We start from the raw sequence: 19,903 nt of genomic DNA on the forward strand, positions 1-19,903 counted from the left end.
TAGGGGTCAGGCGGTGGGGGCAGAGTGGGGAGCCCGCCCAACACTGAGCCAAGGGGATTTCTTTGGAGAGAGAATAAAGGCAGTGGGGGTGTCTTCAAGCAGCAGGGGACAGAACTGGGTGGGGGAGGGGTGGAAGAAGAGGCAGAGAAGGCTGGGGGCAGGGCTGGACAATCAGCCGAGCCCAGTTCTCCCTTTAGCGCCAACAACAGGAAGAGCAAATTGGGACCCTCAGCCCAGGGCTCCCCCACCTGCGTGTTGAACAGGGCAGAACACGAATGCAGGTGTATCAAGGAGCTTTTGGGAGCTACAGCTGGGTGTTTGTTGTTGGCTTGTTTTTATTAAGTAGCTTCCCTGTTTCTCAGCAGGAGTGTGTTAAGGCTCAAAGATCTGCGCCCCACCTCCTCAAACAGAACAACAGAGGCTGTTTCCAGTCACCGTTCTGGTTTTTAATAAAGTGGTTCTTTTCCTGGCCACAGAGAAGGGAAGAGGGACCATCAGGTAGACGGAATCAGGGCGTGGATGAGGGAGCCAGAGACCTTCTCTGGACAGTGCAACGGAACACGCGGATTTATAAAAGGGCCCCCTTCCCCGTGATCAGTAGGGAATCACTGCAAAAACACTTCTCTGTACACAAAAGTTACATGTATAGTGGACTTTCCAGAACACAGTATTCACAGTATAGAAAACAGCAAAATTCACTTTTTTAAAGAACACAGAGCTTGAAAACATAAATAGGACATTCTAGGGTCCGGAAAACCCAGAGACATAGGCACATCCATTCTCAGTAGCCGGAGCAGCATAGAGGCCGGAGAAGGTCACAGAGCCTTTGAGGTTCAAGGTGGGGTCCTGAGGCATCTGGGCCCCTTGAGATGAAGTCCAGTAGCAGCCTGAGCCTTTTCAAGTCTTTTAGATTCATAGCAGCGACTCCAGGAGGCCTGGGCCAGGCTTGGAGGACAGGAAAGGGAAGAGAACCTTTGAGGAAACAGGTTGTGTGCTCTCTTACCGGTACTGCTGGAGAAATAAGGACGGGCACCCCACAGGAGACTGTCCGAGGACGTCCCAGGCACATGAGCAGTTTCCATATTCCAGTTTCAGTGCCGGGTGGGGATGGAGGTGGGGACGGGAATGTGAAGAGTTTCCATCCCTACTGTGGCGAAGGCACCACGCACAGCAATTACGGACATGGGTACTGAAAAGAGTGCTCTTTCCATGGGGCTGCAGACACCGGACAGAGAACCTGGACTTGGCCACGGGCCTTCCCTCTACTTCTCTACCTGTTTCCCCTCCACTAGCTTCTTGGTTCCACAGGGCTGAGGACACTGAGCCCTCAATGCCTTTCACGTGCCCATTTTCCTCCTATCCGGTCCTCCCCAGGACTAAACTGCCAACCATCTCAGCCTCTGGGCTGGAATGCTGGGCCTAGAGGCCGGGGAGAAGGCGTCTCCCCTCAGGGTGTTGCCAGGTGCATCTTAGAGCCCGTCCACTGGGGCAATGCCCCCCCACCCTCAGCTGAGCTTCGAGCAGATGCCCAGGGCCTGTCGGTAGGCCTCCGTCACCTCCTGGCAGTCCCTCAGGGAAAAGCAGCTTTCCCCCAGGGAGTCTTGCCTCCAGCGCCTCAGGCCCCTGCTTCCTGGGCCCTCGGAGGGGGGCTCCTCCAGCCCCGTGAGGTTGTCCACAGACACACAGCCCCGCAGCAGGGGCTCGGGGAGCCGCTCGGGCAGGTCCAGCTGGTCAAAGGACTCGGAGGACAGGATGCTGTCCTCACTCACAGCTCCCGAGGGGCGGCTGGCCCTGGACGGCGGGCGAGGTGAGGCCAGTTCATTCAGGGAGCCGAAGGTGGCGGGGGTGGTGGTGCGGGAGAACTTGCCGTTGTGTTTGAGGATGCCCTTGCGATGGTGGAGCATCCCCGGGGCCTGGGGCGGCTTCTGCTCCACGGAGTCCCTGCTCGTGAACACGTCCCCCGCCTCCAAGAGCTCCCCGGAATCGCTGGGTTCAGGAGAGGAGTAGTACCCGGATTCCCGCTGCCGGGACTTCTTGAGGATGCCCTTCTTGGGGAGCGGGGGGGCAGCCTGCTCTGGGCCCGTGGGGGACGGGCTGAGCTCAGAGTCCTCCCCCCGACACTCCAAGGAGGCAGCGACCTTCTTCTTGAGAATGCCCTTCGGGAGTTTGAGGTTGCCCTTGCTGGGGCGAGGGGCGCTGTCGTCAGCCGGGTCCCCCTGGAGAGACTGGGCCATGTCGTTCTCTTTGCGGGACTTCTTGAGTGAATGCTGGCGCTCCAGGCTGGGGGCCACGCTGCCCCCTCCCGGCGCATGCTGCTTGAAGAAGCTGCACACCTTGGCCTTGTTCTCCAGGAGGGGGCGGGAGGACCGCCGGAGCCAGTCGGCCACGGACACCCGGCCAGAGTCACTGCCAGGGTGCCCTCTCTCCTGCAGAGCCTCCTGCTGCCCCACATGGGTGGCATAGCCCCAGTTGACCCACCAGTGATTGATTACATCCTCCAGGGTGGCCCGGAGGGCGGGGTTCACCATTAACAGCCACCGGATCAGGCCACAGGCGTCTGGAAGACAAAGACAAGGGGCTTCAGATTGGCAGCCATGAGAACGGCCACCCACCGTCCCCTCTCACTGGCTTACCCCATCTGTGCTAAGACACCACTCACTCCTCGGCAAGTTACGTTTACTCCCACCGAGGGCTCCACACACACGCCCCAGCCCGGCCACCGCCCAGCCTCTGGCTCTCCTGGATGGACTCTGCCAATTTCCTCTCTCATGCCACACCCCTCAGGGCTCGGGCCCCTTCAGTAGCCTTGTTGTATGTGAATGTGCACCCTCGTTCTCCTCAGAGATGCTACCCTCCGAGGAGGCGGACTGTGCTGAAGGGTAAACCAAGGTTCTTACAATGTAGGTAGAAAGGACAAAAAGATTTCAAAGGATGAGGGCAAAAGCAGTGGAAAGCGAGACAACTATAGCAAAAGGGATCTAGGTTAGACCTTAGGAAGCATTCCCCAAATACAACAAAGCATGTCCATAAGGGCAGGAAGGTCACAGACACTGGAGGCAGAGAGGTAACAGCAGGAGGTGGTGGAGGGTCCTCTCATCTGCATTGGGGTGTCCTCCTCACTCTGCTGCCACTGTTTAACTCCTGCCTCAGGAATTAGCTCAGGACACCAGGGCCTGGATGCGAACACCCATACCTCCCACTCACCTGAGGGTTTAGGTGGCTCCCGGTAGGCCCCGTTGCTGATCTGTTTCACCAGTGTCTTATGGTCCTGCCCGTCAAAGGGCATGGTGCCATGCACCAGGATGTACAGGAGAACACCCAGGGACCAGCTGTCCACCTGAGAGAGGGGGGAGGGGGGAGATCAGCAAGGATGCTGGAGGGCCTCCAGCCCCCCCTGCACACCAGAGAGAGGCCAGTGCATCTGAGGGCCACCTCCCTCTAGTATCCAGGGGCAAAGGAGTGACGCTGCAGGAGGCACTGAGGCTCAGGGGAGAGGTGCTGTCAATCACCTCTCCTTGGCAGGGGCAGCCACAAACACGAGAGCAGTGGCGAGGCCATCCTTCGGGACAGGAAGGGGTGGCTGGCTGGGTGCTGGGAAAGGTGATGGAAACCAGGAAGGTGAGCAGCACAGAACTAGACTGAGGGTCAAGAGATTTAAGTTCTCGTTCCAGTTTGGCCACTGCTGGCTAGAGACCTGGCAAGTCACTACTTTGGGGGAGGGGCTGTGTGTGAACGAACAATGTTGAATTTTATGTTCTGAGCAGCTAAAGTCACAGGAAATGGCGGAGGAGGCTGGTGGCGGAGGGCGGACACCCACCTCTGGGCCTGTGTAAGGCTTCCCGTTGACGATCTCGGGCGAGGCGTAGAGGGGGCTCCCGCAGAACGTCTGCAGGAACTTGCCTTGGTGGTAGAGGTTGGAGAGGCCAAAGTCAGCAATCTGCAGGGGGACAAACACGCAGGGTCACGCCAAGGCCTGGGCTGGTCTGCTGCTTTCATGCCCCTCCCAGACCCTGGGGAAACCTAGGCCCCAGCAGGAGGAAAGGCTGCCCATGACCCCCACCCCACACTGGGCACTGTCAACCCAGCTCAGCCCTGGAAGAAAGAGCCCGCGGAAACTGTGTCAATGAGCGCTTCGGTAGAGGTGTGGGAGGGTTCCAGGGTCCGCCCTGTTCCCAGGCTCCTCTGCTCATGCTGTACTCCACCCCAGGCATATGCATCCTCCGGATCCAGCAAGCCCACCTCCCCTGGGAAGCCCTCCATTGCCCTGAGATCTCCCACGAAGCCCTACAGTTTCCAATGGCCTGCTGTAGCCACTGCCTAGCAGCTCTGTCTCCTCATGTTGCCACATCAATGCTCCCCGTGCTGACCTCCTGTCTCCATCCCTCCTGCAGCTCCTAGCACAGGTGTGACCCATGAATGGGTCTCAATGGGAAGGTTGACCAGAGGAAGGGGGAGACTCAACAGCTCATGCCAGTGTCCGGCCCTCAGCAGCATGCCACCCCACCTCTGAGTAAGCACGCAAGGCTGGGCGGCCCTTCCTAGCAAAGGGCTTGTTTATGTCCACACCTGGGCAGGATCATGGGGTCAGCCCGGTATGGCTGAGAAGCAACGGTGAGGGCAGAACAAAGATCATGGGCAGAGTGATAGACCAGGAGAGGGAACCTTCTCACAGGACTCCCTGAGCCATCGGATACCGAGGCTTTGAGAGGCCCCAAGTCCACCTCTCGTTTCCCAGAAAGACCTTTCCCCACCTATCCTCTCAGACAGAGGCTGAGGCCAGTGCCCTTCTGCTCCTGACCTCTTCACCCCCAGCAGAGGGCCATGTGTGTCTAGGGTGGAGAGGGCCTGTTTATGAAACTCTGGCTCCTTCATTTATGGTTTTATTGGCCTCTTATCGAGCAGTTTCCAGTGAAGCCCATATGAGGCAGGTGATTGGTGCAGATGGAGAGTTCGTGCCAGTCCTGGGTTTATTGGCTCTGCTCCCCTCCCCCATCCCACACATCAAAGCAAGCTCCACCTGCTCCGGGAATTGGCTGGGAAGGGGGAATGAAGTCAGTGCCAGGGCACCTCCAAGCACAGGTCATGAGCTACTGGAGAAGGGACTATGTCCTGAGTTCTAGAAGATTCTGAGGAAGTCTGAGTGCAGAGTCAGTGCCCTCCCAGGTACATGCAGGGGCCGGCCTGACATCTGCCCCTTCCAGCGCTGTGATCTGAGTTTATCTCATCAGTGTGCCCTTCTCATTCCTAAATTAAACTGTTTAGGCTCAGGGAACCAGACGCTGCGGGAAGCTGGCGCCGGAAGGCCTGGCCTTTGGGGAAAAGTGCCATAGGGCTACCTAACTGCAGCAGATTAAAGTGGGCATGTGGTGTGCGCATGTGCGCGCATGCATGACAGCAGGGAGAACAAGGCCGGGGTCTGCTCCCTGCCCGTCCCAAGTGACCAAAAACTGCCCCTAGACCTAGACTCCTGTCAGTCTTGTGATGTCGAGAGCACTGGTTGGGGAGTCAGAAGGCCTTGGTTCTAGCCCAGGCTCAGCCTCTCGTTAGCCATAGAACCTTGTGCAAGTCACCCCTTATTTTGAGGCCTCGGTTTTCCATCCATAAAACGAACATGTAAGTCGGAGCTTGTTCGACTCCTCCTGGAACCCCTAAGAGCATAGGGATACTTGGCGAGGGACAGTGCAGAAAGGCTGGGAGGAGTGGGAGCTGCCGGAAACAGGAAGTGGGCTCACCTTGATGTTGCCATTGGCATCGAGGAGAATGTTCTCCAGCTTGAGATCCCGGTGGACAACCCCATTCTGAAAGAGGGAGGGGGAGGTTCAGGGGGAGGTCAGCAGGGAGGGCAGTGCCTGAGGGCCTGGTCTGGAAAGTGAGGCAAACACAAGGCGGGGTGTGTGTGTGTGGGGGGGGGGCACAAGTCGGCTGGGAATACCCATGGTCATCACAGGCCCTTCCACCTCTGGCCAAGGGACTCAAAGCCTCGCATCCCTTAGGCCGAGAGCCCAGAATCGAGTCTTTTTTTTTTTTTTTAAATATATTTTATTGATTTTTTACAGAGAGGAAGGGAGAGAGATAGAGAGTCAGAAACATCGATGAGAGAGAAACATCGATCAGCTGCCTCCTGCACATCTCCCACTGGGGATGTGCCCGCAACCCAGGTACATGCCCTTGACCGGAATCGAACCTGGGACCCTTCAGTCCGCAGGCCGACGCTCTATCCACTGAGCCAAACCGGTTTCGACCCAGAATCGAGTCTTGCCTCTGCTTGGTCTCCCTGTGCGACCCTGGATCAATCTGGAATCTCTCTGGCCCAAACCAGCCCCAGAGCCCAGGGACCACCCCTCGGAGCAGGGCTGGGCGGGTAGGGGCCCACCTGGTGGCAGTAGTGCACAGCGGAGACGATCTGCCGGAAGAAGTGACGGGCCTCGCGCTCGCTGAGCCGCTGCCGCTCGCTGATGTAGTCATACAGGTCGCCCCGGCTGGCGTACTCCATGACGATCACCATCTTGCTGCTGTTCTCAAACACTGGGCAGAACAAGATGGGACATCAGGACCCGCCCGAGCACACTGCTCCCCCTGGGGGCCACCGGCCTCGCCCTGGCCCTGGACCAGACACCTCCCTCCAGGACCTTCCTCCAGGGATGTCTGATGGGGCAGGAGGGTGGCAAGGAAGGGCAGGAGAAGGGCCTCTGAAGCTCTCCACATCTTCCAGCAGCAGCTCGTTAAGGCCAAGGAAACTGGCTCACCCGCCCTCTCCTTGGAAGTTCTGGCTTTTGTGGGTTCTTGAAACCACCTTGCAAGTTCCCAAAGGGCAGAGCCATCGCTGGATGAGAATGGAAAGGCTGTCGGATTCAGAATTCGGTGCTTTTTGCTTTGGGACTTGGGGCAAATCTCTTCTCGACCCATCAGTAAGAATGTCGGTTTGGGGTTTGAATCCTGGCCCCATCACTCACTAGCTGGTGACCTTGGCAAGCTATTCAACCAGTGTGCCTCAGTTTCCTCATTTGAAGAGGGGGATGATAATGGCAACCTCTGAGGGCTGCGGTGAGAGCTGGATAAAAGCCGGTGACGGCCGGGGGCTGGCTGAGCAAGCTGGCGGAGGAGCTGACTGACATAAACAAGCCCTCAATACGTGCCACCTACTGTCAGATGTATTAGCAGTGTCCTCCTAGAGGTAATGTATATAATAATGCCCACACAATGCCTGCCTTGAGGATCAGAAAAGGGACAGAAGTATATGTAAGTGCTTTGTACACAATAAAGTACAATGGAGAGCTGAGTATTCATCTCCCCCAACACCGTTGACTTCCCACCCAGAGTACTTCCAGGGCCCTAATTGACTGGCTGGGCTCCTGGCAGTCAGCCTGCCCCATCTGGCTCATCAACACGTGTAGGAGGGGCCCTCCTGCCCCCTGAGGACTTGTCCTGGCTCGAGCCCCCTGGAAAGGTAGGGAACGAGTAGGTCGCCAAACTGGCCCTTCAGCTGGATTATGTCAGAACACGCATGGCCTTGACATTGCATCTTTGTGTCAAACAGGTCCTAGGAGTTGGGCTTGCTGGGCCAGCCCCGGGCTGCTGCTGTCTAGCAGGTGAGAAGGAGCTGAGGGAGGTGGCTTCTCCCAGGAGGAGTCCCAGCTCCCAGGCACTTGGATACATGGCCGGGAGGACTGAGCTTTTTCCCAGGGGAACATGAGTGAGTGGCCCTGATGGGTGGTGGCCCAGCCTCCCCGGGGTGTGTCTAGCTGAGCCTTTCCCCCTGTGGTTCTCCATATCTCTGCAGCCTTTGTGCCATGAAATTGGGGGTCAAGAGCCAGCACATTCTGGACAGCAGCTAGGTCAGTCCCCCCACCACCCAGTTCATACCTCCTGCAGGCTGTGGCAGGATGGGGATGGATTGGGATGGATTGGGAGAGCCCTGCCACACATACAGTAACTATGATGGCCCTACATCTACAGAACTGGAAGGTGAAGGGGAAGCCACATCCTGAGCTTCAAAGCTCAGTGCCCAGACCTGGCTGGCGATATGGGTGTGGGACATGCACCCATATGTGTACACACACACACACACACACACACACACACACACACAGTGATCACGAAGTTCAGCCGGGCTTAACCAATACTCCGCCATGCCCACTCTTCCCTGGGGGAATACACAGAGACACAATTGGCTTTCTCAGCTACTTGCCTGGGCTCCTGTGGGACAGGCTCAGGCCACAGGGCCATGTGAGTGGCTCTGCCCTTAGCCTTCCTATGATATAACCCAAGAGAGAAGACTTCTCTCTTATTTCCCACCAGGAATATTCAGATAGAGGGCAAAGCCATTGTCTCCCTCCCTCTGCTGCTATCCCTTGGTCCCATCTAAGTGATATTATGTAAAGGCTGGAAGCAGACAGATGTGTGTGGGAAGGTGTTCCCCCTCTTTCCCTCGTCCCCCCCCCCCCCCTCTTGCTTACTTTGTTGTCTGGGTCACAGGGAACAGGGCAGCTGGAGTGGAAAGCCACCACTGTTGTCAGAGCGAGAGGAGGCTGGGAAAGATGATAAGGAGAGGTGGGAGCCAGCCCCATGGCAGGAATGACTCCGAGGACAGGGCAGGCCCGAGGAGGCTGGCTCTTAGCACCCATGCACCCGAGACAGGGGCAGGCCTCTGTGTTTCAGCCTCCCCCGTATCGCGGAGGCTCTCATTGGGTTGGGGAGGTAGCGTTCAAGTACAGAAACCCTAACAATAACCACAAAAAGCCTACAGTACACAGAGTTCCTCCCATGAGCTGAGCACACGGTGACATTTTATTTGGCCTTTGCAACTACCCTGTGACGTAGGTGGGATTATCCCGTTTTACAAATGAGGAACTGAGGCCCACCCTGAAACTAAATTGAATAGTTGCCCAAGCCACACCACTGCATTTCAAATTCAGCTTTTGCCCAACTCCAAAGCCTGTGTCTCTTTTCTTTCTTTGTATCATCTGTTCTGACTGCTTCTACACACACACACACACACACACACACACACACACACTCCCAGGTTCAAACGCCCTGCCTCTGTACCTTCGTGGATGGCAATGATGTGGGGGTGGTTGAGTGACGACATGATCTCAATCTCTCGCCGAATGTGCATCAGATCTTGCTCATCTTTGATTTTTTCTTTCCGGATCAACTTGATGGCCACCTGGGAACAGAGAATGTTGGAGAATGAAGAGAAAGGTCTGGCAGCTAACAGTGTCCCGGAGGACACTCTCCAAGTCCTGACTGTGGTCCGCCTGCTGCTGCTGCTGCCAAGGCCACAGGATGCACCCAGGGATGCCACTCTGACCTCCACCGGGGAAGATGGCGGAGAGGCTGAAGAGCACCTTCTCTAGGTGTGGTCCATGCAGCAGGAAGGAGTAAGGACCAGTGATGAACAAGGAAGGTAACAACCATTCGGAAGGCTGATGCTTTGTGACTTACACAAATTTACCCTACTACACCATGAGGACAAGGATTTGCCCACCACTGGATCCCTGATGCCAAGCACAGTGCCGGGCACACAGCAGGCACTGTGTAACCATTTGTTGTGCTAGTAAATTAACCGGCCCTCCCCACAGCCCTGGGAGGTAGGCACAGGAAGTATCTTCATCCCCATTTACAGGCAAGGAGACTGGTACCCAGAGGGGTCAAGTGACCTGCTCCAAGTCATACTGTCACTAACTGGCACCGACTGGGATGAACCTGGACAGCATTATATTAAGTGAAGTGAGCCAGACGCACAAGGCCAAATGCTGCGCGAGCCTATCTGTATGAGGCGACCAGAATCGGAAAATGCATAGGCCAGGAAGTAGAACGGAGGTGACCAGGGGAAGGGACCGGTGGTGGGATGAGCAGTGACTGTTTAGTGGGTACAGAGGGTTTCTGTCCGGAGTGATGAAACGAGGTGAGGAATGCATGGTGGTGATGGTTGTACAACATTGTAACTGTACTGCATGCCACTGAATTGGACACTGAAATGCTTAAAATGGTCAATTTTATGTTATCTATATTTTACCACAAAAAAATTTATGAAAACAAAAAACCCCACACAGGTCTCTTCGGTCCAGGGAAGGAATGTCCCTCTCCCAGCAACCGCGTCCGCCGGGCTTTGCTATCTTGTCTGTAAAGGTGAACATACCATAAAAGGACGAATGTTCCAGATGGTTTTCGTGGCAGGTCAGCAAGGGTGGAGGGAGGGGAGGGAGAATGAAGAAAGAGCTGCCAGATGCCCTTTCGGCAGAGCTCTGGAGACGGAGGGGTCTCTGTCCCCCTCCCTCTCCATCCCACACAGGGCCAAGGTGACAGAAAGGGGAGAAACACAGCTGTGCAGTGTGTGTGTGTGTGTGTGTGTGTGTGTGTGTGTGTGTGCAGAAGACACGGCCTGGGGAGCCAGGAGACCGGAGTCCTCCTCCAGGCTCTGTCACTGTCCCCATGGGCAGTCCCACCCCTTCTCCGAGCCTCAGTTTTCTTTTCAGTGAAACAAACAGGCTGAATGGACCTGTGCGGTGCTTTCCCGCTTTGACTGTGAGATGAGCCATGCAAATGTCACCAAATGCCACGGCCTGAGAGGCTTTCCTCGCTGGCATCGGGTGCTGGGCAGGGCGGGGTGTCACAGGGCTGGTCACTTCCTGTCAAGGCTGGTGCAGGGACATACAAATGGTAAACACAAGACTTCCCCTTCACGGGACACAGCAAGTTATGAGAAACCCGAAGGCACAGACTGAGGTAAACAGCTCCTCATTCAGTTTCCCAGGAGGGTTGGCCTCCCCTCGAGGTTCAAAAGGAGACAGAAAAGAAAACCACTTCTGGAAGGGAGGGGCCTCTAATCCCCCCTTTCACAGGCTCCGGAGGCGGACAATGGCTTCCTGCTCACAGGGACAGCGACGAGAATGCGGAACAGCCCAGCGTAATCCCGTAAGAGTAGCTGCGGACAGTGCCCAGGGCCGTCACCCCGGCAACGGGCCATCGGCGCGCCCTCCTCCCCGGGAGCTGCCTCCGTGAAAGAGCGAGGCCCAGCTCTCTGCGTCCCTGAGCAGGACAGGGAGGACAATGGCAGCGGGAGGGACTGTCACCATGGAGCCTCCCGCCAAGATGCTGTGGAGGCCCACGCTGCAGCTGCAGGTGCTCGCCGCACGCCCCCACCCCTTCTGCTCCAAACCACCCCCGAGAGCTGTGCTGCAAAATCCCTGGTTTAGAATTGGACAGGGGGTGGGGATGGGGACAAAGGGGCTGGAATCCTCCATCAGCTCTGAGGTTTCAGCCTGGAGCGCAGCTCCTGCACACCTCTCCCCAGACCCCTCTCCTCTCCCGGGAGACACGATTTTATGGACTAATTCTTTTCTCTCTAAATGTCTGCATTTGAATAATCAGACAATGGATAAAGTACTATGTACTCTTCAGATAAAGGGCCATAAAAACCTATTAACAGATAGTAAAAAGTCATACATGAATCACTTAACTTGATAATGAGACAGAACTATTTGAAAGCTTAAGATGCACACATATGCAAAGGCTAAGCACATCTTGGATGTATAGTTGTGTACACACAAACAAATACAAGTGAGAGAAACGATCCTAGGCTTAGGAGGCAGAGCTCTCAAAAAGACAAGACCTAAAAGAAAGGAGGTGTTCCCCCCCACTTGAATAAAGGGGTCTGAGCCTTGCTAGAAACAGCACTCTGGTGGAGAGATAGAGGGTACAAGTCAAACCTGGAGACACATTTCTCTCAAACTTGTAAGCCTATGACTCTACATCAGAATTGTTAACCTCCATGGACAGTCCCATCCTCCTGTAAGCTTATGCGCTGGCCTCAGGGGGGAGGCCAAGGACCCCATCATCTACATGAGGTCTTAGGAGAGCACAGTGTGTCTGGCACTTCCCAGGAAAGAAACAAGAAATGTCAGCAGGCCTCCACCAGTCCCTAAGCAGGTGACAGACCAGAAGAGCAAGGTGTCAGTGCCCTGGTGGGGCTGGGCCGCTGTTCTTCAACCTATCCCATGAGAAGGGCCCTTAGCTACCTGCTGGCTAGCCTAGCAAAGTAAATTAGATGTAGCCAAAGCTCAGGCCTAGACACAGCTCCGCAATCGAAAGTACTCAACAATTGTTTACTGGTGAACACGAATCGCAACCTAGATATATTGGTGACGTCATCGGGCTGATCCCTGACTGATGGGGCCAGTGCCAGATAAGATTTTCTGCCTTTCTTCCTGGGCATGGGTGGAGAGGCAACCTCTGATACAGGCACTAATTCGGTGGGACCTTTGTTCTCCATCTGCAAGGTAGTTGAGCAACCATTCTCTAGAACAGTGGTTCTCAACCTTCCTAATGCTGCGACCCTTTAATACAGTTCCTCATGTTGTGGTGACCCCCAATTTCATTGTTACAAATTGAACATAATTAAAGCATAGTGATTCATCACAAAACAACATGTAATTATATGTGTTTTCCGATGGTCTTAGGCGACCCCTGTGAAAGGGTCATTCAACCCCCAAAGGGGTCGCGACCCACAGGTTGAGAACCACTGCTCTAGAATCAAAACATACTGACCGGAGCTGAATGGATCACCCAGAGGTAGAGAGATCACATGCCCGGAGACAATCCTGGTTCATTCCAGTAATATTACTAATAGGGACCCCTTCTTCTCCAAAGTACCCAGGTTTAGATAATACAGTATGCGGCCACTCTATTCAGAGGGAACAGGGAACCCAGACACAACAATTATATTAATGGACATGAGAACACTAGGTCTGTGGAGTGGGTGTCAAGAGCCCAGGTATCTCATCTTTAGTTGCCACTGCTGAACTCTGCAACTCAAGACGAGTCACTTAAATAATCTGGTCAACTAGTCTGGCTGGTTTGATTGTCCTCATCTGGAAAATGAAAGGTAATTTATTCTCCAAACACTTGCTGAACACCTACTATGTGCCTGGTGCTATGTTAGGAGTTGGGGATTTAGACAAAAACTGGACAGTCCCTCTACCAAGATCTTCAGTCCAGTGGTAGGACTGGCAAATCAACTCCCAGTCGAGTGTGATGGGTGTGAAAACGGAGACCCCTGCCTGCCAGGGGCTCCAGGAGCGCTGGAGAGAGCTTCCTCTGCCCGGAGGAGCAGGGAGAAAAGGGTTTCAGACCTTGATAGATGAGTGGGGTTTGCCCAGCCAAGGAGGGTAGGCTGGGGAGGGGCAACAGGGGCATCCCAGGCAGAGAGAAATGTTTGAGCAAAGGCCAGAAAGAAAGGGACCATTCACAAATTTGCACACCAGGATCTTTAAGCTCCCCTCCAAACGCCAGCATTGTCTGCTGAGTGTCTTCAGAAATGGGTCAGCCGCTACTATGCCAGGGAAGGCGCGGCCCAGGTATGTTAATAAAGAGCTTTTCCGAGGCCCTTATCTCTGTCTCTTTTCACCTCCAGAGGCCCTTTCCTAGTGATCCAGCCCAGGGTTTTTCTCGCTCCGGTGGCCCTGCAGGGGGAATTCTCCTACCCCAGGTCGCAAATGGCAAACACTGCAGAAGAGGTGCACCGACTCTTCGAAGGTTCCCTGATCTACATCAAGGCAGAGTCAGGATCCAAGAGGGAGAGGTGTTCCCTGGAGAAGCTGCCGTCTCAAAAGACAAAAGATCCTTGCAGGTGCCCTGCCCTGCCTCCAGCTCCCTACCTCCCGCCCCTGGAGCAGGGAATGCCCCACACCCTGCCCTGGGCCAAGCTGTACACTACCACCAGCCACCCCCATCGCACTTATATAAACACTGGGGAGATGGGTGCTGGGGCTCAATTGGTTAAACACTGCCCCTACCCATCCCCCAACTCAGATCAGGAATGATCTGGACTGAGGAGAGGATGGCAGAAAGGTCTTAGAAAAACAAGACCTAAAGGTGCTGGTCCCAGGTCCCAGGAAAGAGGGTGCAAACTGGGCATCTCAAGGTCCTTGGCTCCTCTCTGACCTTTCATGAAGCAGCTGCCATCTGGGAGGTGGGGCAAGGAGATGGAGGATGACCCACTTAGATAATGGAGGAGAGGCTGAGCTGGGCTGGCCTAGGCCGGGCAGAGTGGGGATGAGCCTAGAGTGTGGGTGCTCACCACCCCACCAAGCCTGCCAGAGAACCAGCCAGGGAGAGGAATGGGCTCCAGGAATGAGGGGAGTCTGAGCTGCTTCCCCTAAACCACATGCTGTGCCCACCCCTCCTTGCCACCCTCCTGCCCACTCTGCCAGGTTGCTGGGCAAGGCACTTCCCTGCCCAGCTCTCTTGTGTGGTTTGGCCAGAGCCCAAGGACAAGAGTCGCCTGCAGCCGGAGCCTCCTCCCTGCTGCTGAGCAGGCAGGTGCAGGAGGCACTGGGAGGGCAGCTGGCCAGGTGGGAGCCCTTCTCTGGAGAAGGGGCTGAAGGAGAGACTAGGACTTTGAACAAAGCAGAGAGCAAAGTGGTTAGGCTTAAAGAAGCGGAGCACAGCCCAGTCTCTTGCTCAGGGCAGACAGACCCAGGATGGATGCCTCCCGGAGAGGGGAGGGTCTAGTCAAAGCAGCCTCGCTGGGATGACACTGTATCAGCTACTGTGCTCAGCACTTGACAATATATTATCATATCTAAGCCTGTGAGAAGACCATGCAGTAGGAGTTACTATAACCCCACTTTACAGATGAGGAAACTGAGGTACAGAGAGATCACAGAGCTGGTGAGCACTAGAGGCAGGATTTTGAACCCTTGCAGTCTGACTCTGAGTTAAGCAGCCTTCCTGACAAGGTACAAACCAGGAATGTAGTGTAGTTCACCCACAACCAGGATCCTTTCTAGGCAGAGTGTGTGTGTGGGAGTCGGTTCTCAGTGATCCTCCAACTGCCTGAAGCTCTGAGAAGGTGACTGGAGACGACTGTTGGAATGACAAAACACACTGAGACAGGCCGGGCCCAACTGAAGGCCAACTCTCAGACCAAGACTCAGTAGTGGTGATCCAGGACTTGGGGTGGTCAGATCAGGGGCCTATGTTGCAGGCATGCCACTAACCAGCCTTAGAACAAGTCTCCTCTCCTCTCTGGGCCTCTGTTTCCCCATCTGTCAATGAAGGAATAGGACCATCTCAGTCATATTCAAATCCCAACAAGCCATATAATATGTCAGACAGAAGCACCTCTGCCCCAGATCATTAGCCATTTGGACCCCCCTCATGTTCCTCATGGAAGCCCTTGGAGGTTAAGACTTCCGTGCAGATCATCCCAAAGGCCCTGGTCAACCCTGCTAGCGGGTGTTTTTCTCTTTAGGGGGAGGGGGAGTGAGGGAGCTGGGAGGGTCACAGGAGGAAATGTCATCGGGACACCAGGAATGTACTTGGAGACTAGAAGATCCAGAGCAAATATTTGTTTTTCCTTTGATGCCCTCCTGGAGTAGCCATTAGTCCTGCCCACCTGCCCCTCCCTCCGGACAGTCCCATCCAGCCCCTGACAAGCCCATCTAGGCAGGCTGGGGATGGGAAAAGGTCTGGAAAAGTGGAGAGAAAAGTGGGATGCGAGTCACCCAGCAGGTCTTCCTCCGAATTTAGCCTCTACCAATACTCTCAGTTCATTTTGAGGGGGTATCTTGGGCGGCTCCCACGTCTCTCTCTCCCATTGAAGATCCTGAGGTTGGTCTCTCTTCAGGGGGGACAGTGAAGAGGCAGGAATGATGGGGGGGGGAGAGAGGACTCCTCTCCAGAACTGAGGAACCATTACCGCAGCAGGCAGCTGCTCCACAAGGAGAAGAGACCCTGAGCAAGTGCCCAGCAGAAGCACAGGACGGTCTATGGACCAGGGAGGTTCAGAACAGGTCCCATTCCTACAGATCTCAGCTCCCTGCATGGGGCGAGGAGTACCTTCTGGAGTCAGTGCTCTGATATAACAAGAGCTGGACTCCCTGCCTACAGACACTGTGATTTGAAAACTGAAAGCTGGTTTATCTCATTCCAGAATCAATAAGATCTCTCTATTGCTCCACACCCCACCTCCCGCCTTCCTCCCTCTCTCTCCTACTAGTATATGCGGTGACCTAGGTCAAAAGCCTGATGGAATCTATAAACTTAAATTTCAGTTTCCCAGTTTGGGGGCCCTCCAGACCTCCCAACCCAACCTGCCCCCCACAATCAGCTATTTCCCAGCTAAGCCCCTGACAAAGCCTGGGCCCAGGAGCCTGAAGCCTGGAGCCTCACCAGGCCCTCACACTTTATAGAAAGAGAAAGAAAAGGAAAGTCAGGAAGTACATGATTGCCCAATAGCTGTAACCTGGCAGCAGGCAACAGGGGACCATGCCAGGCATTAGCAGAAAAAACATACCCGGTCCAATTGACGGGGCCACAAATCCATCCCCTTTTGCCAGCATCCACTCTCCTTCACCAATGAAACGACTTCTTGAATTTCAAACCAGCTACTGGCTGCTAAAGCAAACAATCTGGGGAGGCGACTGCAGCCATAGCCGATAGGGCAAACCATGGCTACACACACACACACACACACACACACACACCCCTGTGCTCCCACACATCTCATAACCAGCACCCAACTGGATTTGGCAAAACAATCCCTAGAGCACCTGCCCTAAAAGGCTTGCTAAAATACAGATTATTTGGTCCCATCCAAGACCTTCAGGATAAAACCCCGTGGGTGTGGAACCAGAGAATAAGGATTTCAAACAAGCATCCCCGTTGACGCCTATGCATATTAAACTCGAGTTTGAAAACCACTGTTAACTAACGTTCGGCAAGCCTGCCACTCTTTCAGATAAAAGCATCAGTTCTCACTGTGGTTTCTTCATGTCAGAACAATTTACACTCACACTTGCTTCTCATTTAATCCTCAAAGCAGCTTGTGAGGGAGGCTGAGGTTTCTCCGTATTTGCAGAAGGGGAAACTGAGAGTACAGAGATAAATTAATTGCTCAAGGTCCCACAGATTACTACTATTACTACAACATGTACACACACATACACACACACACCAAATTAACAGGACACCTTCCTGAAAAGGCCTTGGACCCAAAGGTATCTTGGGGCACCCTGGACCTTGCACCAGAGCCTGGTTTCACATTTCTCAGAATAAAAACCTCATCATATTGCTGGTGTTGGTTAGTGGTTGAGTGATGACCTATGAACAAGGAGGTCAGAGTTGGATCCCAGTCAGGGCACATGCCCGGGTTTTGGTTTCGATCCCTAGCAGGGGGTGTACAGGAGGTAGCCTATCAATGATTCTCTTTCATCCTTGATGTTTCTATCTCTCTCTCCCTCTCATTCTCTAAAATCAATAAAAATATATTTAAAAAAAAACTCATCATACGGAAACTTCGGCTCACTCTTAGATTTAGAAAGGACTTCGGTGTCGAACCTACCCCCACCCCATCCCTGTGCAGACCTCCGTAGTGTGCTGGGCTGCCAGACTCACAGAACTGAGTTGAGAACTGGAGGCCTCACTCATTCATTTAAACACACACATTTACTGGTACTAACCCCCTGCTAGGATCAGGTGCCTTCTACTTCCTCTTCCCATTCCACTCTATTGGGAGTCTGTGCCAAGCAAAATCCAACTCAAGTTCCATCTTCTATAGGGAGACCTCTCATCTCTAAGGACGCTATTAGACTTCTAGGCACCCTGCACCAACTGTCCGCCTCCTCATTGGCCATCATCACACGCTGCCCGGTGTTGTTGGGGTTCTCAGGTCCACGACCATTGTCCGTGCAGCCATGGACAGACACATCTGCAATACACACCCCCACCGCCCCCAGCCCCGCGATCTCAGCTTGGTGAGGACGGCGTGGAGGGGGCCACTCCCCGGAGCACGGCGCGAGCCCCCGGCCCAGCCCGCCCGAGCCGCCCGCCGGCCGGCGCCGCGAGAGGGAGCCGCACTCACCAGGCGCCCCGAGCCCTCCCGCGCCTTCTTCACTTTGCCGTAGGTGCCCTTGCCCAGGGTCTCCAGGAACTCGTAGCGGTGCCGCAGGTTGTGCTTGTGGTGGTGCCGCTTCACCGCCTGCTTCTTCATCACCGGCTTGGGCGACTGGAGCCCGTCGGCCAGGGCGGCGGCCGCCGGAGGAGCCGGGCCGGGCCGCCGAGGGAGAGCCAGCGACTCCATGACGAGCAGGAGCTGGGAGAGGGCGGAGTGGGAGCCGGCTGCGGGGGTAGATCTAGGGCACACGTCCCGCACCCCGCACGGGAGCCCACAGCCGCCTCGGAGCGCGCGTCCAGGCACCGCATTCCAAGTTGTTATAAATGCCCGGAGCCCGACGCCCTGGCCACACCCCCCGCGCCCATTGGCTCGCTCGCCGGCTTTGTGTGACCGGGGCCGCCCTCATTGGTCGCCCAGGCCTCCGGCCCCGCCTCCTCTCCGCCGCGCTGCTTGGAAAGGTGTCAATGGGGCCCCGCCCACCTGCACAACCCTCGCAGGGACAGGCCCGGCCTTAAACCAGCGGTCGCCAACCTTTCGGACCTCACGGACCACCAGTGGCCGCGGACCACCGGCTGGCGACCTCTGGACTAGAGGACACCGGTGGAGGCTGCTGGGTGGGTTGTCTGGAAACTTTGAGGGGCCCTGGAACTGCTCTTGCCTCTGAGTGGCCCTTGGTTCTGATTAGGGGTCACCTGTTGTCTCTCTCTCTATATATATATTCAGAGAGGAAGGGAGTGGGAGATGATGAGAGCGAATCATTGATCGGCTGCCTCCTGCACGCCCCTCACTGGGGATCGAGCCCGCAACCAGGCATATGCCCTTGACCTGGAACCTGGGACCCTTCAGTCCGCAGGCCGCCGCTTTATCCACTGAGCCAAACCAGCTAGGGCTGTTGTCCTTCTATTGTGCTGTGTTCTCAGTGAGCAAGGGGCAATCTGACAGGACTAGAGGTCACCCAAGTATTTCTCCATCCTGGTAATTTGCGTCTCTCAAGCCAAAATCTATAAAGTCACTTACCACTTCTTTAAGACTATAGGGAAAAGGGGGGTGGGATGGGATAGAGGTAGGCTCCAGCTATGTGGGAGGGCTAGCTGTTCCAGGCTTCTGAGTTCATCTGTCTTCAGTTAGATCAACCTTGATTGGATCTCAGACATGCGGTTCTAGCAAGTTCTTACCTCTCCATCAAAGAAGGCTTCTAGCGTTGAATGGGCCTTCAAGATGTGGTGGGATTTATAAAGTGTTGGAAGGAGATGGAAAGAACCAAAAGGAAACATTCATTCATTAAAAAAATAAAATTACACTCCCATTACTTAACTTGTATCTCTAAATTCATAAATAGTTGTCCCTCCAAGGGTTTCCTCTCTGATTTTGGAGTCAGGAGGACTGGTGGTAGGTCATGAGCACCAGGTCCATGCGGAGTGTCCTTTAGAGTGAAATCAGAATAGCCACAAGTTCTCCTCCTGCCCTAATATTTCCCCTTGTCTCCATGACAACCCAATCCTGTGAAGTGAGTATCATTCTGCCCAAGGCCTCACAACTGATAAGAAACTGGGGGCAGATCCCCAGGAGGGTGGTGGCTTCAGCTGTGTCTTCAGGGCATGCTGAGGATCAAGAGGGACAGATGCCCAGTGACTGAGTTTTGTATTTAGTGTCTGCCTACTTTCTTACTTCCACTCATGCTCGGATCCACTCTAGTGGGAGTTAAGGATGAAGAACTTGGCCCTTTGCCCCCTTGTGGCTGGAGAAGATCCACTTATGCAGTAAATCAACCCCCTTCCCCAAATCTGAAGGGCCATAGGAGCGGGGAGCCAGTTTGGGGCTCTTCCCTCTACTGGCCCCCTCTTGCTCTGGGTTGTCTTCGAAAATAGATTGCGGCCCAGGCGACAGTTCCCCTGACCTGCTGTTTCCTTTCTCCCTTGAGATCTGCATCCATCCCTAGGGGCTCAGCTAGCTGGGATCATCCAGATGGATAAGGGCTCTCAGGTGGAAGTATGGGTAATATAA

At 54.8% G+C, this 19,903-nt stretch overlaps 1 protein-coding gene across 4 annotated transcripts; it reads right to left on the minus strand.

The window, feature by feature from the left end:
• Positions 1–434: 434 nt before the first annotated feature.
• On the minus strand, positions 435–18,178 carry NUAK2 (NUAK family kinase 2). 4 transcript variants are annotated; one of them, XM_023759028.1, is made up of 9 exons: positions 17,867–17,976; positions 17,466–17,713; positions 10,502–10,640; positions 9,046–9,166; positions 6,374–6,525; positions 5,733–5,798; positions 3,818–3,937; positions 3,205–3,337; positions 435–2,557 (listed from the first exon to the last, which is right to left on the minus strand). In XM_023759028.1, exons 4-9 carry the CDS (start codon positions 9,113–9,115, stop codon positions 1,506–1,508), a joined length of 1,593 nt encoding a protein of 530 aa, XP_023614796.1. In that variant the 5' UTR covers positions 9,116–9,166; positions 10,502–10,640; positions 17,466–17,713; positions 17,867–17,976; the 3' UTR covers positions 435–1,505. The 4 variants fall into 4 exon arrangements, with proteins under 4 accessions (XP_023614796.1, XP_014316401.1, XP_014316400.1 ...); XM_014460915.2 differs by lacking the exon at positions 10,502–10,640; XM_014460914.2 differs by lacking the exons at positions 17,466–17,713; positions 17,867–17,976 and having other exon boundaries at positions 10,502–10,941.
• Between the last annotated feature and the right edge of the window lie 1,725 nt (positions 18,179–19,903).

The sequence above is a fragment of the Myotis lucifugus genome, unplaced genomic scaffold, assembly GCF_000147115.1.
Source record: "Myotis lucifugus unplaced genomic scaffold, Myoluc2.0 scaffold_145, whole genome shotgun sequence".
NCBI classification, from domain to species: Eukaryota; Metazoa; Chordata; class Mammalia; order Chiroptera; family Vespertilionidae; genus Myotis; species Myotis lucifugus.

Excerpts from the sequence above, each read along its gene's own strand:
- NUAK2 (XM_006094831.3), bottom strand. The coding sequence starts at position 18,085 with ATGGAGTCGCTGGCTCTCCCTCGGCGGCCCGGCCCGGCTCCTCCGGCG. Across the intron at positions 6,526-9,045 it reads CATCATTGCCATCCACGAAG|TGTTTGAGAACAGCAGCAAG; the intron begins GTACAGAGGCAG and ends TGTTCTGCCCAG. Across the intron at positions 3,938-5,732 it reads ATGCCAATGGCAACATCAAG|ATTGCTGACTTTGGCCTCTC; the intron begins GTGAGCCCACTT and ends GTCCCCCTGCAG.